At 41.6% G+C, this 18203-nt stretch overlaps 1 protein-coding gene across 17 annotated transcripts in view; it reads left to right on the top strand.

The window, feature by feature from the left end:
- MEF2A (myocyte enhancer factor 2A) overlaps window positions 1-8886 on the top strand; it is a 204637-nt gene extending 195751 nt beyond the window's left edge. For all 17 annotated transcript variants that reach the window (XM_043922289.1, XM_043922303.1, XM_043922304.1 and 14 more), the window contains 3 exons: window positions 311-437; window positions 3417-3543; window positions 4783-8886. In XM_043922289.1, the coding sequence (XP_043778224.1) occupies window positions 311-437; window positions 3417-3543; window positions 4783-5143 (615 nt within the window). In that variant the 3' untranslated portion in view covers window positions 5144-8886. The remainder of the gene's footprint in view (window positions 1-310; window positions 438-3416; window positions 3544-4782) is intronic.
- Window positions 8887-18203: the final 9317 nt, after the last annotated feature.

Genomic DNA, 18203 nt, shown 5'->3' with positions numbered 1-18203 from the left:
ACATGTAAGTGTTATCAGCCCTAATGCAAGTTTCTATTTTAAGGTTGTATCTCTGACATCAGTAAACTCTCTGAAAAAGGCACTAGGGGAAAATGAATGATTAATGTAAAATACATCCCTTAAAATTAAATATTTAGTTATTTTCATTGGTATTTTTAAAGTTTTCACATGATCACTTGCTTCAGGGAATAATGATGTTCACATCATAAAACTGTGAAAAATGTCACTTTTAAATTGAATGTTCTATTTTCAATATTAAGCTTAAATATAAATACTCATAGAATAACACTTTTTTTCTACTCTCTCACAGAATACCCAAAGGATAAGCAGTTCTCAAGCCACTCAACCCCTAGCTACCCCAGTGGTGTCTGTGACAACTCCAAGCCTGCCTCCGCAGGGCCTGGTGTACTCGGCCATGCCGACCGCCTACAACACAGGTAAGCCTGCCCTGTCGCCTTTTGTGGGTTTTTTTTTCTTTGTTTTGTTTCAGTGTGTGCTTTTGGGATTTCTTTAAAAATATATTTATTGAAATAAATTATTTCAAGTTTCTTAGATTCACAGTTGGATATGTTAATAAAACACATGCTAGTCTTGAAAAAAATTACACAATACACATTGATTATAGAAAGATTCCCCAGCATAAACTTCTAGTTACTCCTGAGAAACAACTAGCTGTTATCAAATTATGATGCACAACAAACGGAGCAAAACATTTGCGTCTCACTCTTCCAAGCTTTTGAAATAAGGTGTTTTTCTGCATGCTGTGTCAACCTACCTTGGGAAAGACTGCATCCCTTGGGACCGCAGGACTCAGGGAGGTGAATTCAGGGAGCTGTGTCAGCAGGTCGCATTTTCCTCCGTTTGGTTGCTACTGTTTGTGCCTGAGGGCAAGACCAGGAGCTTTCTTATTTCTCTTCAAAGCCAGTCACTCTGATCTTGAGAAGGTGAGGAAAGAAAATTTGTGAGCTAGAATGTTCAGAGGAGTGTTGGCCGAGGAGATGGTTCTTGAGCTGGGGGTCACCGTTACATTACAGTTTACTGAGCATTTCATGACAGGTTTTTCCAATAGAAAACTTAGATACCCCACTATATTTGTTTTTAGAAATGCCATTGGCTTTAAAGAATATTTTTTCCAGAGTCCAGAAGGAATTACCAAAACACAAAAATGGAGTCACATTCTCTTGAACCATCCCTTATCATTCTCACTCCTGTAACTACTTACTTCTCTCTCAGAGCACCTATTCTGTTTAATGTTACCACATTATCTTTATTTATCTTTTTAAAACATGCATCTATATTTTGTCTTTCATTAGTATATCAACTACCTTTCTGTACATAGTTAAGAATCAAACACGTGCCAGTCAGTCAGTACAGGGATGACTAAATGAGCAACATTTCCAAAAGTACAGTAGTTCTGTGTGGAGGAATCATATAGACACTTCCTCATGCCCATCTGTAAGGTCACTCCCAGCTTCTCAGCTTATTCATGGATCCATTCAGCACATATTTATTGAGGGTGTTCTGTGTGCCAGGCACTGGAAATATACAGGAGCGCACAGTTAACAATGGAACATAGGGGCTATCACAGGAGAAAGACACAAGACAAATAGCTCTAGGAATAATTTATCACCACTGTGTTAAGGGCCACACTGAAGCTTTGACCTGAAGAGGCTTTGATCTGCCTCGGCCAGGCAGAGTAGGGAGAGGGCTCCAGGAACGGGGAGCCCTGTGTACAGAGGCAGTGGGAGCCTGGCTGATGGGGCCAGATCGCTGTAGAGCTGAAACCACAGAGGGAGGCTGGGATGCACACGCCTTGCTGAGGACTTTCGGACATGATCTTGAGAGCATTGGGAAGCCATAAAAAGGTTTTAAGCAGAGAGGTATCATGACTATATTTGTTTTGTATGATCACTTAACTACAGCATGCATGGGACCACCACACAAGAGGCTACTATGATAGTCCAACTAATGAATGCTAATGGTGTAAATTAGGCTGGTGGCAGTAGAGACAGTGAGACATGGGCAGGCTTGAGAGATAGTAGCTAGAATTGACTAGACTTGATCATTGGTGGTGGAAGTAAGTATCAAGGGTAACACCCACAGATTTCTGGCGTGAACAGTTAGGGGGAGAGTTGGTGCCATTTACTAGAGAGAGGCAGGTTTGGAGGAAATGATGAGTCCAGTGGGATCATGTCAGACTTGATCTGTCTGGAGAGACATCATGACAAGTAGACATGTCAAGTGGGTAGTTGGAAGGATTTGGAGGCACTGTGGAAGGCGCAGTGTGACTGATCCCCCTACCCAGCTTCTGTGGGGCGGGGCAAGGCAATGTTAGAGAGCAGTGACTGAGAAAAGATCACAAGCACAGCTGTGCTGCTTAAACTGTTTCTTTTTTAAAATGCTAATTCACTAGGGAGACTCATTTCTTTAAATACTTCTCTCAAAACATGAAAAAGAAGTTAAAGGTAGAAGAGCTTTTGCCACCTCTCTTTAGAACTAAATGGAAAAAAACAAATGTTAATGTTGAACTGAAGTAACTCTACATGTGAATTAACATGCTATGTCTTGGCCAAAATGATTATGACTGAAGCATTTTTGTCTTGTAACACAAAGTTTTTTCATGAACTTTGACTTTGCATGTAATCAGGGATCTTTGACAGTTCCTGTACTTCGAACAAATGCAATTAGTTAATTGTATGATAATGAATATACTGTCTATGTCACTAAGCTTGACAGCCCATGAAAAGGGGTCCTGAATCTTTTCTGCTTCCCCTGTACTTCAGAAATATGAGACCTGCTGAACTAGTTGCAGTCAGGATGAACTGGAGTGTTTCTCTTTGTTCATGAGGGTAGTGGTGGGCATATATATTTTAAATAACAATTGTATAGGAACATCTTTTAGAGACAGCACTGTTATTATTTCTATTTACAATCCTGGAATAAGTATCTCAACTTTTTGTGAAATAATAAGCTATAAATATTTAGTACAAAATTGAAACCTCTTTTATTGAAATAATCCCAGACAACTGAATATAGCTAGGTCCTAGAAACCTCCCAAAAGAAAATTTTTTGTCAGTTGTAGACCATAAGCATGTTTTTGGCTTCCCTGGTGGCTCAGTCAGTAAAGAATCCGCCTGCAATGCAGGAGACCTGGGTTCTATCGTTGGGTTGGGAAGATCCCCTGGAGGAGGGCATGGCAACCCAGTCCAGTATTCTTGTTGGAGAATCCCCATGGACAGAGGAGCCTGGCGGGCTCGTTGGACACGACTGAACGACTAAGCACAAAGGGAATTTTTTTGTGTTATGACGTACCTGGCTTCTTTCAAACTAAGAAAACTTTTGGCACAACTATTTGAAAAGCAGGTGTTGTATGGTCCTTTTATTACACACACAAGCAACATTTCCTTCTTTTTTAGACTACTCACTGACTAGTGCAGACCTGTCAGCCCTGCAGGGCTTCAACTCGCCAGGAATGCTGTCTCTGGGACAGGTGTCCGCCTGGCAGCAGCACCATTTAGGACAAGCAGCCCTCAACTCTCTCGTGTGAGTAAATGACTAGATGTTTTCCCCAAACCTATACCTATGCTTCCCAACCTGTGTCTCATTCCACTGGTAGAAAAAAGGCAACCTGAAGGAATTCAGGCCTACCTGGCACCCTTCTGTTTCCTTGCTCTGGTTCACATCAACAGACAGAATAAGAAAATGAGCTGTGCCCTTTGCTTTATCCCTGGATCGTAGGGAAGGGTGGTAGGGGCTGGGTTTCTTTTGTATGGGTCAGGCTACGTGGGATTCATGTGGTTGACTGCAGTTCACTGCACACATTGTACCTCTCCAGGAAGGGTTCGCAAAAGAGAGTGTTCCTTGCAGACAGCATGAAAGGGATCACAGTGGTGCTCAGTAGCACAGGCGTCACTAGCAAGGGGAGAAGGAGTGGTGTTTTGGTCAAACTAGAATAGTCAGCCCAGGAGAAGCTGGAGGAGAACGGTCCAGAAGAGGGGACAGCATAAGAGGTTAGCTGTGTCACTTCTGCTCAGGACACGTGGGACACCTGGCATCCTAGCCTCTTGGCCTGAAAGTCCCCAGAGAGGCTCCCTGTATCCTGGTAGATCCACAGTGCACACTGGCATTGGTCGTCACCTTGGGAACTGAGTCATGGAGAAATGGCCAGGGAACCCGAGGGAAATCTCTGTTTACACAGGCGTTTGGCCCTTGGGTGTGTGCAGAGCATCCTAAATGAGCACGCTAAAAATGGCCGTGCAAAGGCAAGCAGAAAAGGCTTGGTGCTCAGACTGAGGAAAAGGCGTGTGCACACTTTACTGTGTCCTCTGAGCCGCTCACTTAGCCTTTCTGAGACTCATCTGGAGGGTAGGCTGACATGGCTGCCTTCTGAGAGCTGCTGTGAGCATAGATGGCAGTCCATCACAGAGGCAGAGAAGAGGGGAGAGGGAGCGAGGTCAGGGCGCCACGTGGCCCCTCTGCTGCTTCGGTCCCCGCGCATCAGCCGCTGACACTATTTTGGAAACTTCAGCCACAGAAGTACCAAGATTTGGGTAATAGAACCAGCCGCTAGAAATCTTGACTGTACTCATTTTTGGTTTTAGCAGAGATATGTTGTTTTTTCTGTGTGAAGCACTGCAGGAAACACCAAAACTGGCTTTGGGGAGTTCTGGCAGTGTTTCACACCCTGGGCTCTTTGTCAGTCAGGCGGTATCTGTAGTATCGCATTCATGCAGATGCACTCACAAACCAGCTGTCTAACAGATCTTTGTTTTTTTCCTTCAGTGCTGGAGGGCAGTTATCTCAGGGTTCAAATTTATCCATTAATACCAACCAAAACATCAACATTAAGTCAGAACCAATTTCACCTCCCCGGGATCGAATGACCCCATCAGGCTTCCAGCAGCAGCAGCAGCAGCAGCCGCCGCCACCGCCACCGCAGGCCCCACAGCCGCAGCCCCGGCAGGAAGTGGGCCGCTCCCCGGTGGACAGTCTGAGCAGCTCCAGCAGCTCCTATGACGGCAGTGACCGGGAGGATCCACGGGGCGACTTCCACTCTCCCATTGTGCTCGGCCGACCCCCAAACTCTGAGGACAGAGAAAGCCCTTCCGTAAAGCGGATGCGGATGGATGCGTGGGTGACCTAAGGCTTCCAGGCTGGTGTTTGTACTTTGTGTTACTGCAGTGAACTGCTCTACATATCTAAACTGGTAAATAAGGACATGAGTTAAATATATTTATATGTACATACATACATATATATCCCTTTACATATATATGTATGTGGGTGTGAGTGTGTGTATGTGTGGGTGTGTGTTGCGTACACAGAATCAGGCACTTACCTGCTAACTCTTGTAGACCTGCAGGTGTGCGTACCATGGCAGACAGAGCACCCTGTAGGCAGAGTCTAGTCTGGCACTTCCTTGGACTACTTGTTTCATAAGATAACCAGTTTTTGCAGAGAAACATGTACCCTATATATAATTCTCCCACACTAGCTTGCAGAAACCTAGAGGGCCCCTACTTGTTTTATTTAACTGTGCGGTGACTGTAGTTACTTAAGAAAAATGCTTTGTAGAACAGAGCAGTAGAAAAGCAGGAACCAAGAAAGCAATACTGTACATAAAATGTCATTTATATTAATTACCCAACCTGGCATGGGTCTCTATTGCAAAGAGGTGCATGGGAAAGGGCTGTTGATATTAAAAAACATAACAAAAAAGCCCCACACATAACTGTTTTGCACGTACAAAAATGTACTGGGTCAAAGAAGTGATCTTTAGCTAATAAAAAAGAGAGAGAATAGAAAACACGCATGAGATATTCAGAAAATATTAGCCTAGAGATATAGAGCATTAACAGTAAATTAATATATTAAGTTATAATTGGAATATGTCAGAAGTTTCTTTTTACATTCATATCATAAAAATTAAACTGATTTTAGCTCATGTATATTTTATATAAAAGAAAACACCCTTATAAATTGATGACTATATATAAAATTATATTCACTACTTTTGAACACATTCTGCTATGAATTATTTATATAAGCCAAAGCTGTATGTTGTAACTTTTGTTTTTTTTTTTTTAGAGAATAGCTTTATCTTGTTTTAACTTTTTAGTTTTATTTTGAGAGGGGGAAAAAAACAAACAAAAATATCTTGCAAGCAGAACCTTGGAAAAAAAAAGCCATGAACACTTATTATTCTATATGTAAATTAAAAGTTGAGCCAAACTCTTTGTGTATATAGCATCTTAAATATATTATCACCTTTGATGTAAGTACCTATGTATTGTATGGTCACCAGATTAAAAAATATATTTTTGTGGATTGCCACCAATTTAGGGGGAAAAGGCGAGATCCTTATTAAGTAGAGTATTCACTGTTTAATATTTACTATTTTGTTAAATATACTGTACTTTGGATTTTAATTATTGGCCCAGTCTTTTCAGAGGATTGTATAAAGGGGTTTCTCCCCTCACTGGTGGTGAATGTGTGATGTTACATTGTAATCTTTGTGCTGTATGGGTTGAGCATTATTATATATTTTATATGTGTATATAAATAGCAAAGTGGCAAAAAAAATTGATGTTAAGTTCATCCTGCATAAATGTAAAATGTGTTGTAACAGATTTTATAAGGCATTATTTAAAAACTTGCCTTTTGTGAGGAAAAAAATATAGTAGAAAAGCTGACCTAATTTAATTAATGTTAGAGAAAATGGCAAAATAGTAGATGAGCACAAAGGTTTTATAAGTGGTAAATGATTAGGGAAGAATATTTGGGGAGGAAGGGATCTTTGTTTCTCGACCCTCTAAAATAGATTGATGCAGCTGGTTACAAGATAACTGTCATTCTGGACACTCTGTGCGTTGAATGACACTGCAGTGTGGGGAGAAGCCCGCTCATGGTGCAGATCCTTGGCATGACTCTTGCCATTCTGATGCCCTCAACTGAGATGCTGACCAAGGCCTTACTCTCTCAGGAAGACAGCTAAGTGGTGACAGCAAGTTCGGCAGTTCCCTGGGCTTGTGCCATGGCAAAATTCAAAGTCCTGTATATCTTTCATCGTCGATTTTTAAATACTCATTTTCTTGAGAAACTCAAAATAAGGGTTTTAAATTACTGCTATTTTATATTTTAAACTTAATATTAAGCAGCTACCTACAATTTTTACTTACGTTTTTGCTTTTTCCCCCTAAATTGCGTTCCTTGTGACATTTTACTCATATGCTGTTTGTGACAAATCATCAGCCAGATTTCCTGGCTGACACATAGGTAGTTAGGTACAGGATAAACTTGTGGCGTTCACAGCTGCAGAGTGGAATTCTGTTTTTAATGACATTTTGGGTAGTAAATTTTGATAGAGGCCAAAAAAGGGAGGGTGATACACTCTCCCCTCTCGTTGGTTTGGACATTTGGCTTTTATTCAGAATGGATTTGTTTTGTTTTATTTTAAATATACTTATTTTACTGAACAACTTACAGGCACATTTCTTCATGAGGTCACACCTAATTGAAACAATGCAGTTTCCCAACACTGAATTTCCAAGATAATCCTTACCACTTTGTAAACCATTTATAGCTTTGAAAGTGTTCAGTGCTTCTTTGGTTTATTTATGCATGTTCATGAACTTCTGCTGTACATGGAATAGGAGTTAACACATTCACATTTACTGTCTATTTTCTTGTGTGCCTTACGAGATGGCTTTTCTGACTGTATCTCAATAGTCTTTCTTTCTATGCAGGTTTATAATCAGTACAACTACTGTTTTCTAAAATAATATTACCAAGGCTCGGAGTTTGTATTTCAATTACACTGACCAAGTAACAATGTATTCCATTTTCAGGAACTGAGTATTTGACTGTTAACCCTTTTCTCATATACCCAGTGTGACTTAGAGCATATGGACTTGACAGAGGTACCCTCGCCCAGACCCCATGTACGAACACGTCACACACACATCTCCTGGTGGAAACCAGCTCAGCGTGGGGCAGACACTAACCATGTTACTTTAGAACCTACTTTTCTTACCCTTTTTGGACTCCTGTGTTTTGTATGACACCATCGCAAGAAATTTTATCCCTGCAGATGAAGTATTTTATTACTAAAAGACAAAAACAAAAAAAGCTAGAGTAAATTGCACTGGTTCAAGTACGGTTTCCAGCAGCTGTACTTCCTTCAGCAGTCTACCTGGTACTACATTGAAAGGGAAAGTCACCATTGTATGTCTACAGATGGTCCCAATCAAAACTCCATCTTTTGAGCCCTAATTATGTCCATTGTGTTAAGAGACTAAATCAGGGGTTTGTTCTAAAAGAACAATATATGTTTTACCATTTCCTTTTACTGTAAGGACAGCTAATAAAGCATTAACATATTTTCTGTATTAACCATCATGCGCACAAGAAATACATAGTAAATAAGGAACCAGAAAACTCCTGGCATTGGATCATAAGAAGCTAGATGATTAGAATGTGAAAAAGATTTTACAAATGTAAAACTTTTATTTCTCTGTAGAAACTTTCTTCACTTTGCTGTGCAAGAAGACACTGCTTTGCTATATTTAAAATGGCTTTTTTAAAAGAGATTTATGTATTTGGTAAATGTTTGTAGTCAACAGTTCACACAAGAAGCTGTACACGGTTTGAACATGTAAAACCGTTTGGCGGCACAAGCTGGACTTTGTTGCCATCCTTGAGATGAACCTTTTAAGAAAAAATAAGTTAATCTCAATTTTTCCCTGAATGTGTTGTTTTTTTCCTTCATTATACAATAAATATTATAGTGAACTTTTTATCAAATGGTTAAGAAAATGTTAGAGGTTGTTGTAAACTATTTGTATCCTGCACTCACTACAGTAAAGACGGACTGGCTTTTCCTGTGTACTCCAGACTCTGTCATGTTTGCCACCAGTCACCCTCTTTTCCCTTCTCTTCCCTTCCCCAAACCTCTTTCACCTGCAGGTCCCTTTTACTTCCTTTGAGATGTGGTTGAGGAAACTTACAGTGCCCCACCCCCGCTCCTGTATTGGCTCCTGAGGCCTCTCCTCCTGGGCGGCCCTGGACCCTTCAGGAAGCAGCCAGCGATCTGGTCCCGGCATCTGCCAGCCTGGCTGTTCTGTGCCTGTTGGTGTGGATACATTAAACCCATTCAGGCTCTGATAACAGCTTCCTGCAGGATATGCTACTAGAGTGCGGGGATGGGTGTGGGGCATTTGTTAGAACTTAACTGTCATCAGTTTATTTTTCTTTCAAGTTTAGGTGGCGAAATGATTTGTTTTACCCAAAATGCATACAGTAATACTGAGCTCGGGTGGCAGAAACAGATTCAGTAAATAAATTTTTATTTTCAAAAGTGGCAGATGTGAAAAATTATCTTAAACATGCAGTGAAAAGTTTTTTTCCTCTGATTTGCCTTCCGAGCCATCTCCCAGCTAAGCAGATTCTTGCTGTCAATTAAATTAAAAGCTAAATTTTTGTGCTGGTTTTACTTGCTAGCTACTGTGAAACTCTGATTAGCCGGTTTTGAAAGCTGGTTGAAGCCTGTGGCTAAAAATAATCACAGCTGCAGCTACTTGAAATCAATTCACTGCGACTTCCTAGTTAGCTCCCATGCATCCTGCCTTCCTCTAGGCTCTGTCTTGTTTTTAAGTTGATTCTGTGTCTGATTGGTACCAGCCAAGAAAATGGTTTTTCAATGATGGTCTTCTGCCAGCAGGATGGCTCCTGCCATCTCCCATCTGCCTGTCCAGTCTCTCATGAGGAGTCAAAGTACCACTTGGTTGTAGAACTGAGGAGACAGCTGTATTCCTTCTAGCTGACACAAGGGTAGGGAGGTTCCAAATGGGCACCTGAGGCACTCCAGCAGGGGCTGAGTGGACAGGTGCCCCCAGACAGTGTGAGAGCTGGGTCCCAGCACAGGACTGCGTGTCGCCAGGGTGAATTCCCACCTCCACTTCAGTGTCTGCTTCCAGAGGACCCAGCTTCGAGAACATGTCCTAGGCCCCTGGCACTGTCTTACACACAGGCGGGCTGCTCTGTGGATACCAAAGTGTCTGAAAGTAGCTGGGGAAAGAAGAAAGTCAGTTACACTATCTGGTTTCACCATATTGTCGTCTCCTACCTTTCTTCTTAGACTTTAGTTTTGAACTAATTTTTAACTTGCATAAAAGTTGAAAAAATAGTAGGTTCATATATCCCTCTCTCAGCTTTCCCTAATGTTAATATTTACATAACCATAATACCACTATCTGAAAGAGTCAGACATCACTGAGCGACTTAAGCACAGCACAGTACCACTATCAGAACCAAGAACTTAACACTGATATAGCACTAGTAACTAAACACCTTATTTGAATGTCACCACTTTTTCCACTATTTCTGTTCTAGTATCCAAGCCAGGATCCCACATTGTATTTAGTTGATATGTCTCTGTAATAGTTCCCCAGTCTTGTCTTTGAGAAGACAAGGTGCTTTTGAAGAATATTGATCCGTTATCCTGAATAGTATCCCTTGATGTGGATTTGTCTGATGTTTTCTTATGATTGTAATGAGCATGCATTTTGGCAGGAATGCCACAGAAGTGTGTCCATAATGCATCATGCATTTCATGATGTCCTATGTTTGTACAGGTGATGCTGACCATGACCACTTGGTTAAGTGGTTTCTTTGGGGCTTCTCCACTGTAAAGTTACTATCTTCTCCTTGTTGATAAGTATCTTGGGGAGAGACTTTGAAACTATATAGATTTCTCAAAACATACCTATTAATTTTAGCTTGTTGGTTACAATAATTATTTCTGAAGTATTTGCCTGATTTCTTCTATATTTATTAATTGGACTTCTATAAGGAAGACCTGTCCCTCCCTCTCCCCACTAATTTATTTGATTATATTATAATGGATTCATGAATTTTTTTTTCCCTTTGGGTTATAATCTAGTACTGTCATTCTGTTCCTGAAGTTATTCCAGCTTTGGTCATTAAGAGCTCCTTCAGGTAGATGCAGATGTTTCTTGGAAAAGCTCCTTCCCAATTTTTAAGCACTTCTTTACTTTCTGGCAAGATGTTAAACACTGATACTCATTCCAGGTACTGGAACAACCACCTCTCTAAGATTCCTAGTTCCATGTATTGGAGAATGGCATTTAGAAACCAAGGTAAGTGCACTGTATTTGCTCATTGCTACTAGATTATTACTGCTCTTTGGCCCTCTCTGCAGCCAAAGCTAGAAAATAAATGTAGGTATGTTCACTCACGGGCTTCCCAGGTGGCTCAGTGGTAAAGAATGCCTGCGAACGCAGGAGATGTGGGTTCCATCCCTGGGTGGGGAAGATCCCCTGGAAGAGGAAATGGTTGCCAGGATAATCCCATGGACAGAGGAGACTGACAGGCTACAGTCCATTGGATTGCACAGAGTTGGACATGACTGAGCACTCGTGCATGCTCTTGAAAAACATAAATCCATATTTTTCAGCTAGTTATCTAAACTTGTATGTGGAAAAACATGAGTTTTGTAGTAATACTTGTATATTTCAATTCAACTTCATAGGGTTCCTTTTAGCCTCTCCTTTCCTTATTTGTAAATTCTTTCTCCTAAGGTAAGAACCAGACTTTACTATCTGCAGTCTTTTTTACTTACTTCTTCAGTTTTAGTGTACACAGTTTTAGAACTGCCAGTCCAGGGACTTAGTTGGTCCAGCGTTAGGACTCTGTGCTTCCACTGCAGGGAGCACAGGTTTGATCCCTGGTCTAGGAACTAAGATCCTGCATGACTTGCAGCCAAAAAAAGTTGCCAGTCCACACCTAAGTGAGAAACACATTTATTGACCAGATTAGAGCATTTGTATAGTTCCTTTTCCATCTGGCCTTACATTTATCCATTGAGGGCAGTGTTTTCCATAGTTTTAGTTCCCAACCACCTTCCATGTTGTTATTCAATATAATATATAGTTAGAATCATCTGTTGATGTTTTTACTTCAGGTACCCTTCCTCATGGGCTTCCCAGGTGGCTAGCTCAGTGGTAAAGAATCCACTTGCCAATGCTGGAGATGCAGGTTCAATCCCTGGGTCAGGAAGATCCCCTGGAGGAGGAAATGCCAACCCATTCCAGTATTCTTGCCAGGATAATCCCATGGAGAGAGGAGTCTGGCAGGCTACAGTCCATGGGTTTGCAGAGTTAGACAACTGAGCACCCATGCACTCCCTCTCATGCTAGTTGTTTTTTATTGGAGGGGAGATGAATGAATGGTATCTGAAGCTTTACTATGTTGTAAGAATCAGAGCTATACAAAAGATACTCAAGAGTATTGTCACTCTTTCCTTACCCCTGCTACCTCACCCCCTCCCTGAATTCTCCTGCCAGCCCTCTACCAATCTCTACCCTAGCTTCTGGTTTAATCCTGCCTGTGTATCTGGTATAAACAGGATATAAGCTACACACTCCTGAACAACTAGTGGGTCAAAAAAAAAAAAAAAAGAAATCAAGAAATATCTTGAAACAAATGCAGATGGAGACAAAACATACCAAAACCAATGGGATGCTGCAAAAGTGATTCATAAAGAGAAATTTATAGTGATAAATGCATATATAAAGTGAAGTGAAAGTCTCTCAGTCATGTCCGACTCTTTGTGACCCCATGGACTGTACAGTCCATGGAATTTTCCAGGACTACAGTGGGTAGCTATTCCATTCTCCAAGGGATCTTCCCAACCCAGGGATTGAACCCAGGTCTCCTGCATTGCAGTGGATTCTTTACCAACCAAGCTATGAGGGAAGCCCAGAAATGCATATATAAACAAAAAAGAAAGATCCCAAATAAACTAACTATAACTCAAGGAACTTAGAAAAAAAACTAAGTCAAGGTAAGCAGAGAGAAGGAAACAACAGATCAGAGGGGAAATGAAATAGAAATCATAGAAATGGGAAATGAAATAGAAATCATAGAAAAAATGTAAAAGATTCAAAACAAAGAGCTGATTTAAAAAAATTGGCAAACCTTTAGCTGGACAAATTAAGAATAGAAGAGAATGCAATGAGTAATGAAAAAGGCAATATTACAACTGATAATACAGAAATACATAGGATCATAAGACTTTCTATGAACACTTATATACCAGCAAATTGAACAACACAGAAGTGGATAAATTCCTAGAAACGTACGGCCTACCAGGACTGAATCTGGAAGAAACAGAAAATCTGACTAGACCAATAACATTAAATCAGTAATCAAAAACCTCCCAACACAAAAAAGCCCAGGGTCAGATGTTTTACTGGTGAATCTTACTGGGTAAAGAATTGCCAGTCTTCAAACTATTCCAAAAAAAATTGAATGGGAGGAAACACTGCCAAACTCATTTTATGAGGCCAGGACTTACTGATACCAAAGCTGGATAAGGGCAATGTAAGGAAAATGACAAGCCAGTATCCCTGATGAACAGAGATGCAAAAATTCTCAACAACATATTAGCAAAACACATTAAAAGGATAAGATACTATGATCAAGTGAGATTTATCCCTAGGATATAAGGGGTGGCTCAACATACACAAATGAAACCATGTGATAAATCACATTAATAGATGAAAGGTAAAAATCATATGATCATTTCAATAGATGCAGGAAAAGGGTTTGACAAAACATCCTTTCATGATAAAAATGCTCAATGAAGTGGGTATAGAAGGGACAAACCTCAGCGTGACAAACCCACAACCATCCAACCCACAAGTTGAAAGCTTTTCAAGGTCAGGAACAAGACAAGGACACCCACTCGCACCACTCTTGGTCAACATACTTGCAGTCCTAGCCAGAGCAATTGGGCAAGATAATAAAATACATTCCAGGGCGGGGGGGGGGGGGGGGGTTGGGGGGGTGGAATGGCTATGTAGGACATCCCAGGTTCTCCAACCCCACACAAAGATCAACGATTAGACAGCTATCAACAAATAAAAACCACTCCAGGAGATCTCTTGAAATTTTAGCAACACCATGGAACAAAACCAAAACGAAATGCTTGAGAATAACTGAACAAGAAGGGAAAGAAAACAAATACTACATTTTGCCTCTGCATTATCCCATCCTCCAAGACAATATTCAGCAGCAAGAAGGCACCTCCCAGCTATGAAGAGTCCCCTGAGTGGGAGACTTGCCCTACAGGAGAACTCAGAAGCTTCCACCCTGAACTCCCCAGCCAGCTGCTCCTATTCGCCAGCCACTCCGTTTACATTCCGAACACCAGCCAGCTATGCTTCGCTCCAGTCCCTGCTTCCCCACCCTCCCCTCCCTCTGCTGCCTTCCGTCAGAGCCTGGACCTGCAACTGGTAGTGCACCAAGGCCCCCGTGGCTGCACAAAGAGGTCAGACACCTGAGTCCCTCCTCACCTCCACCAGAACCTGGGAGCTACACCTGGAGCAAACTCTGGCTTCAGGAGCTCCGTGAATGTAAGAAACAAGCCTCTGTGCCCTCACCTGACCCTCACCACTGGCTCTGTGCAAGGGACTAGACCCTCCAACTGCCCACATGTATGCCACAAGCCTGACACTGGCCACAAGCCTGATGCTGGTCACTGGCCTCCACTGTGGCACATAAGCAGAGAGAGGAGACAGTACAGCCACAGATACACATCCTGACAGCCAAAATCCCCAGAGGCTGCTTTTGGGCAAGGATCAGTCCCTGCCTTCCCTTACTGGCAGCAACAAGATGCCTACCTATCAAGACCCCCTTCCAGCTTTGCTCCAGCATGCCAACAGCTCAACTCTGATCACCAGCCCTCACTATAGTGCACACACGCCCTGAGGAGAGTGTAGCACATGGGCCTCCAGGGCCCTTGCAGCTGCTTGCAGGCCTGGATCAGACCCTGCCTTCTGTCCCTGGCCGGTACCACCACACCTACCTCTAACTAGCCCCTGCGATGGTGCCCCTACATGTCTCCAGCCTGAGCCCCACCCCTGGCCTTCACTGCAGGGTGCATGGCCAGGGGGAGAGAAAACAGACATAGGAGAGAGCACCAGTGTCCAGGGCCCCCAGCAGCTGTTTCTGAGCCCAGACGAGGCCCTGCCTTCTGTTGCCGGCCAGCACCACCATGCCCACGTGTATAGCCGGTTCCTCCAGCTGAGGGTCTGCATGCCCCCAGGTGTAACACTGTCACTATCCTCCACTGCAGGATGCATACCTGGGGGAAGAGTGTGAAGCCACAGGACACCCGGGTCCTCCACAGATGGCCACTGACCTGCCTTGACCCCATCACTTCAAGTGTGCCTGAAAAGAACCTCTGCCACTCCTTAAGCACCTGCAGTGGCCCCTGCAGCACAGTATGGGCACACCTGGCTCCAGCCACCGTTGCTGTCTGCACTGATCCCTAGCTACTGATCCAGGAGGCGCAGCTTAGTAGGCCCATATCCCTGCAGCTGTTTCAGACTCCCTGAGTGCTCACCTCGGAATACAATTGTCAATACTGCAGATCTGACTGGCTTGAGACAAAGAGACATCACATCTCCCTCGGATCCAGTGCTACCATGTGACCTGTGCCACTAGACCAGGGGTCACCACACAATCTGGTGTTCCCCTTTCCACAGGTGACAGGCTTCTCTTAACCAGAATCAGTCCCCATAAAGTTTGGTGGAGGTGACTGCCTCTTCAAATTCTCAGATGCCTACAGAAGTCTGCAGGGATCACAAAGAACAGGGAAAGCATGTCTCCGCCAAAGGAATACAGTAAGCCTCTCATATCCAGAGCAAACAAATGGAGATTCAGGAATTTCCCAACAAATAATTTAAAATAATTTCTCTACAGATGCTCAGAGAACTATAAAAGAACACAGATAAACAATTTGATACTACAAGGAAAATAATATAAGAACAAAATGAGAAGCTCAATGAAGAGGCAGAGAACATTAAAAAAAAAAGAAACAAACAGAAATTTTGAAGCCAAAGAATACAATGACTGAACTGAAGTCTTCAACAAAGCCCTTCAGCAGCATATTTGAACAAATAGAGGGAAGAATCACGGGCAAAAAGACATGTTGATTAAAATTGTGTAGTTCGAAAAGCAGGAAGAAAAAATAATGAAAAGGGCAAAGAAGGCCTACAGGAGTTAATACATAATCAAAAGAAATAAAGTACATATTACTGGAGTCCCAAAATGAGGAGAGAGGGGGAAAGGTGTAGAAGCTTATTTAAGGAAATAATGGCTCAGAATTTCCCAACGTGAGAATTGGACATTCAAGTTCGTAAAGCTAATAGGTCACCAATCCAAAACGTTATTTTCCAAAACACATAGTGATAAGATTGATGGCAAGAGAAAAAATTCTCTTATACAAGGGAGACTCCATAAAGCAATTAGCAGAGTTCTCACCAGATACTAGGCAAGGATAAAATGACATGATATATTTAAAGTGCTAAGAGAAACAGCCATTTAAGAATACCTTACCCAGTAAAGTCCTTCAGAAACAGACGTGAAATAAAATCTTTCCCTAATAAACAAAATCTGAGGGGACTAATTACCACTGAACCTATATTATAAGAAATGCTGAGAGGAATTCTTCAAGCTTAAAAAAAAACTAGTTAATAACTTGAAAACATTTGAAAATATACAACACACTGGTAAAGGATAGAATAAGATTTTGAATACAGTAATATGGTGATGTGCAAACTAGTTAACTCTAGATAAAGACTAAATGGCAAAAGTATTAAGCAATAGCTTCAGTTCAGTTCAGTTCAGTCACTCAGTCATGTCCAACTCTTTGCGACCCCATGAATCACAGCACGCCAGACCTCCCTGTCCATCACAAACTCCCGGAGTATACTCAAACTCACACCCATCAAGTCAGTGATGCCACCCAGCCATCTCATCCTCTGTCGTCCCCTTCTCCTCCTGCCCCCAATCCCTCCCAGCATCAGGGTCTTTTCCAACGAGTCATCTCTTCGCATGAGGTGGCCAAAGTATTGGAGTTTCAGCTTCAGCATCAGTCCTTCCAATGAACACCCAGGACTTACCTCCTTCAGGATGGGCTGGTTGGATCTCCTTGCAGTCCAAGGGACTCTCAAGAGTCTTCTCCAACACCACAGTTCAAAAGCATCAATTTTTGGGTGCTCAGTTTTCTTCACAGTCCAACTCTCACATCCATACATGACCACTGGAAAAACCAGAAGTAGCAACAATTTTATAAGTGGTATCATCAAAAACCTAAAAGGGGAGGAGGAATAAATGGATACAACTTTTATATGCCATCAAACTAAACTTATAGATCGGGAAGCTAAAGTGTGAGGTCACAAAAAGTCTTAGCCTATTTAAGAATGAACTCATACTATCTTTTCTAACCACAGTGGTATGAAACCAGAAATCAGTAGCAGGAGGAAAGCTGGAAAAAACCCAAATATATGGAGACTAGACAACATGTTCCTGAATAATCAATGGGTCAAAAAAGAAATAGAAATGGAAATTAAGAGTTAGCTTGAAACCCAATGAAAATGGAAGCACAACCCATGAGATGCTGCAAAAGCAGTCTTAAGAGAGAAGTTTGTAGTGATAAATGTCTGCCTATTTTAACAAAGAAAAAGCTCAAGCAAACAACCTCACTTTGCAACTCAAGGGACTAGGGAAAAAAGAACATACAAAGCCTAAATTTAGTAAAAAGAAGGAAATAAAAAGATCAGAGCAGAAATAAATGAAATAGAGACCAGAAAAACAGTAGGAAAAAAATCAATGAAACCAAGAACTAAGTTTTTTAAAAAGATAATAAGATTGACAAACCTTCAGCTAGACTGAGTCAGAAAATGAAATAAAAAATATTACAAATGATATAAATACAAAGGATCATGAGCAAGTACTACACACCAACAAACTGTATACCCTAGGAAAAAAAATGAAAATTCTTAGGAACACAGAATCTACCATGACTGAAGATATAAAAAAATTTAAGCAGGCCAATATTGAGTAAGAAGATTGAATCAGTAATCAAAAACTTCCCAACACAGAAAACCCATATGGTTTTGCTGATGAATTCCACCAAACATCTAAAGAAGAATTAATGAAAATCCTTCTCAAACTATTGCCAAAAAAAATTGAAGAGGAGGGGATATACCCAAACTAATTTACAAGGTTACCATTACCCTGATACCAAAGCAAAAAAGGATATTTCAAGAAAAGAGAACTACAGGCCATTATCCCTAATGAAGATAGATGCAAAGAATTTCAAAAAAATATTAGCA

This window comes from Cervus elaphus, chromosome 13 (genome assembly GCF_910594005.1).
Source record: "Cervus elaphus chromosome 13, mCerEla1.1, whole genome shotgun sequence".
Taxonomy (NCBI): domain Eukaryota; kingdom Metazoa; phylum Chordata; class Mammalia; order Artiodactyla; family Cervidae; genus Cervus; species Cervus elaphus.
The sequence above is the reverse complement of the archived record's forward strand: the minus strand, read 5'-3'. Positions and strand labels throughout refer to the sequence as shown.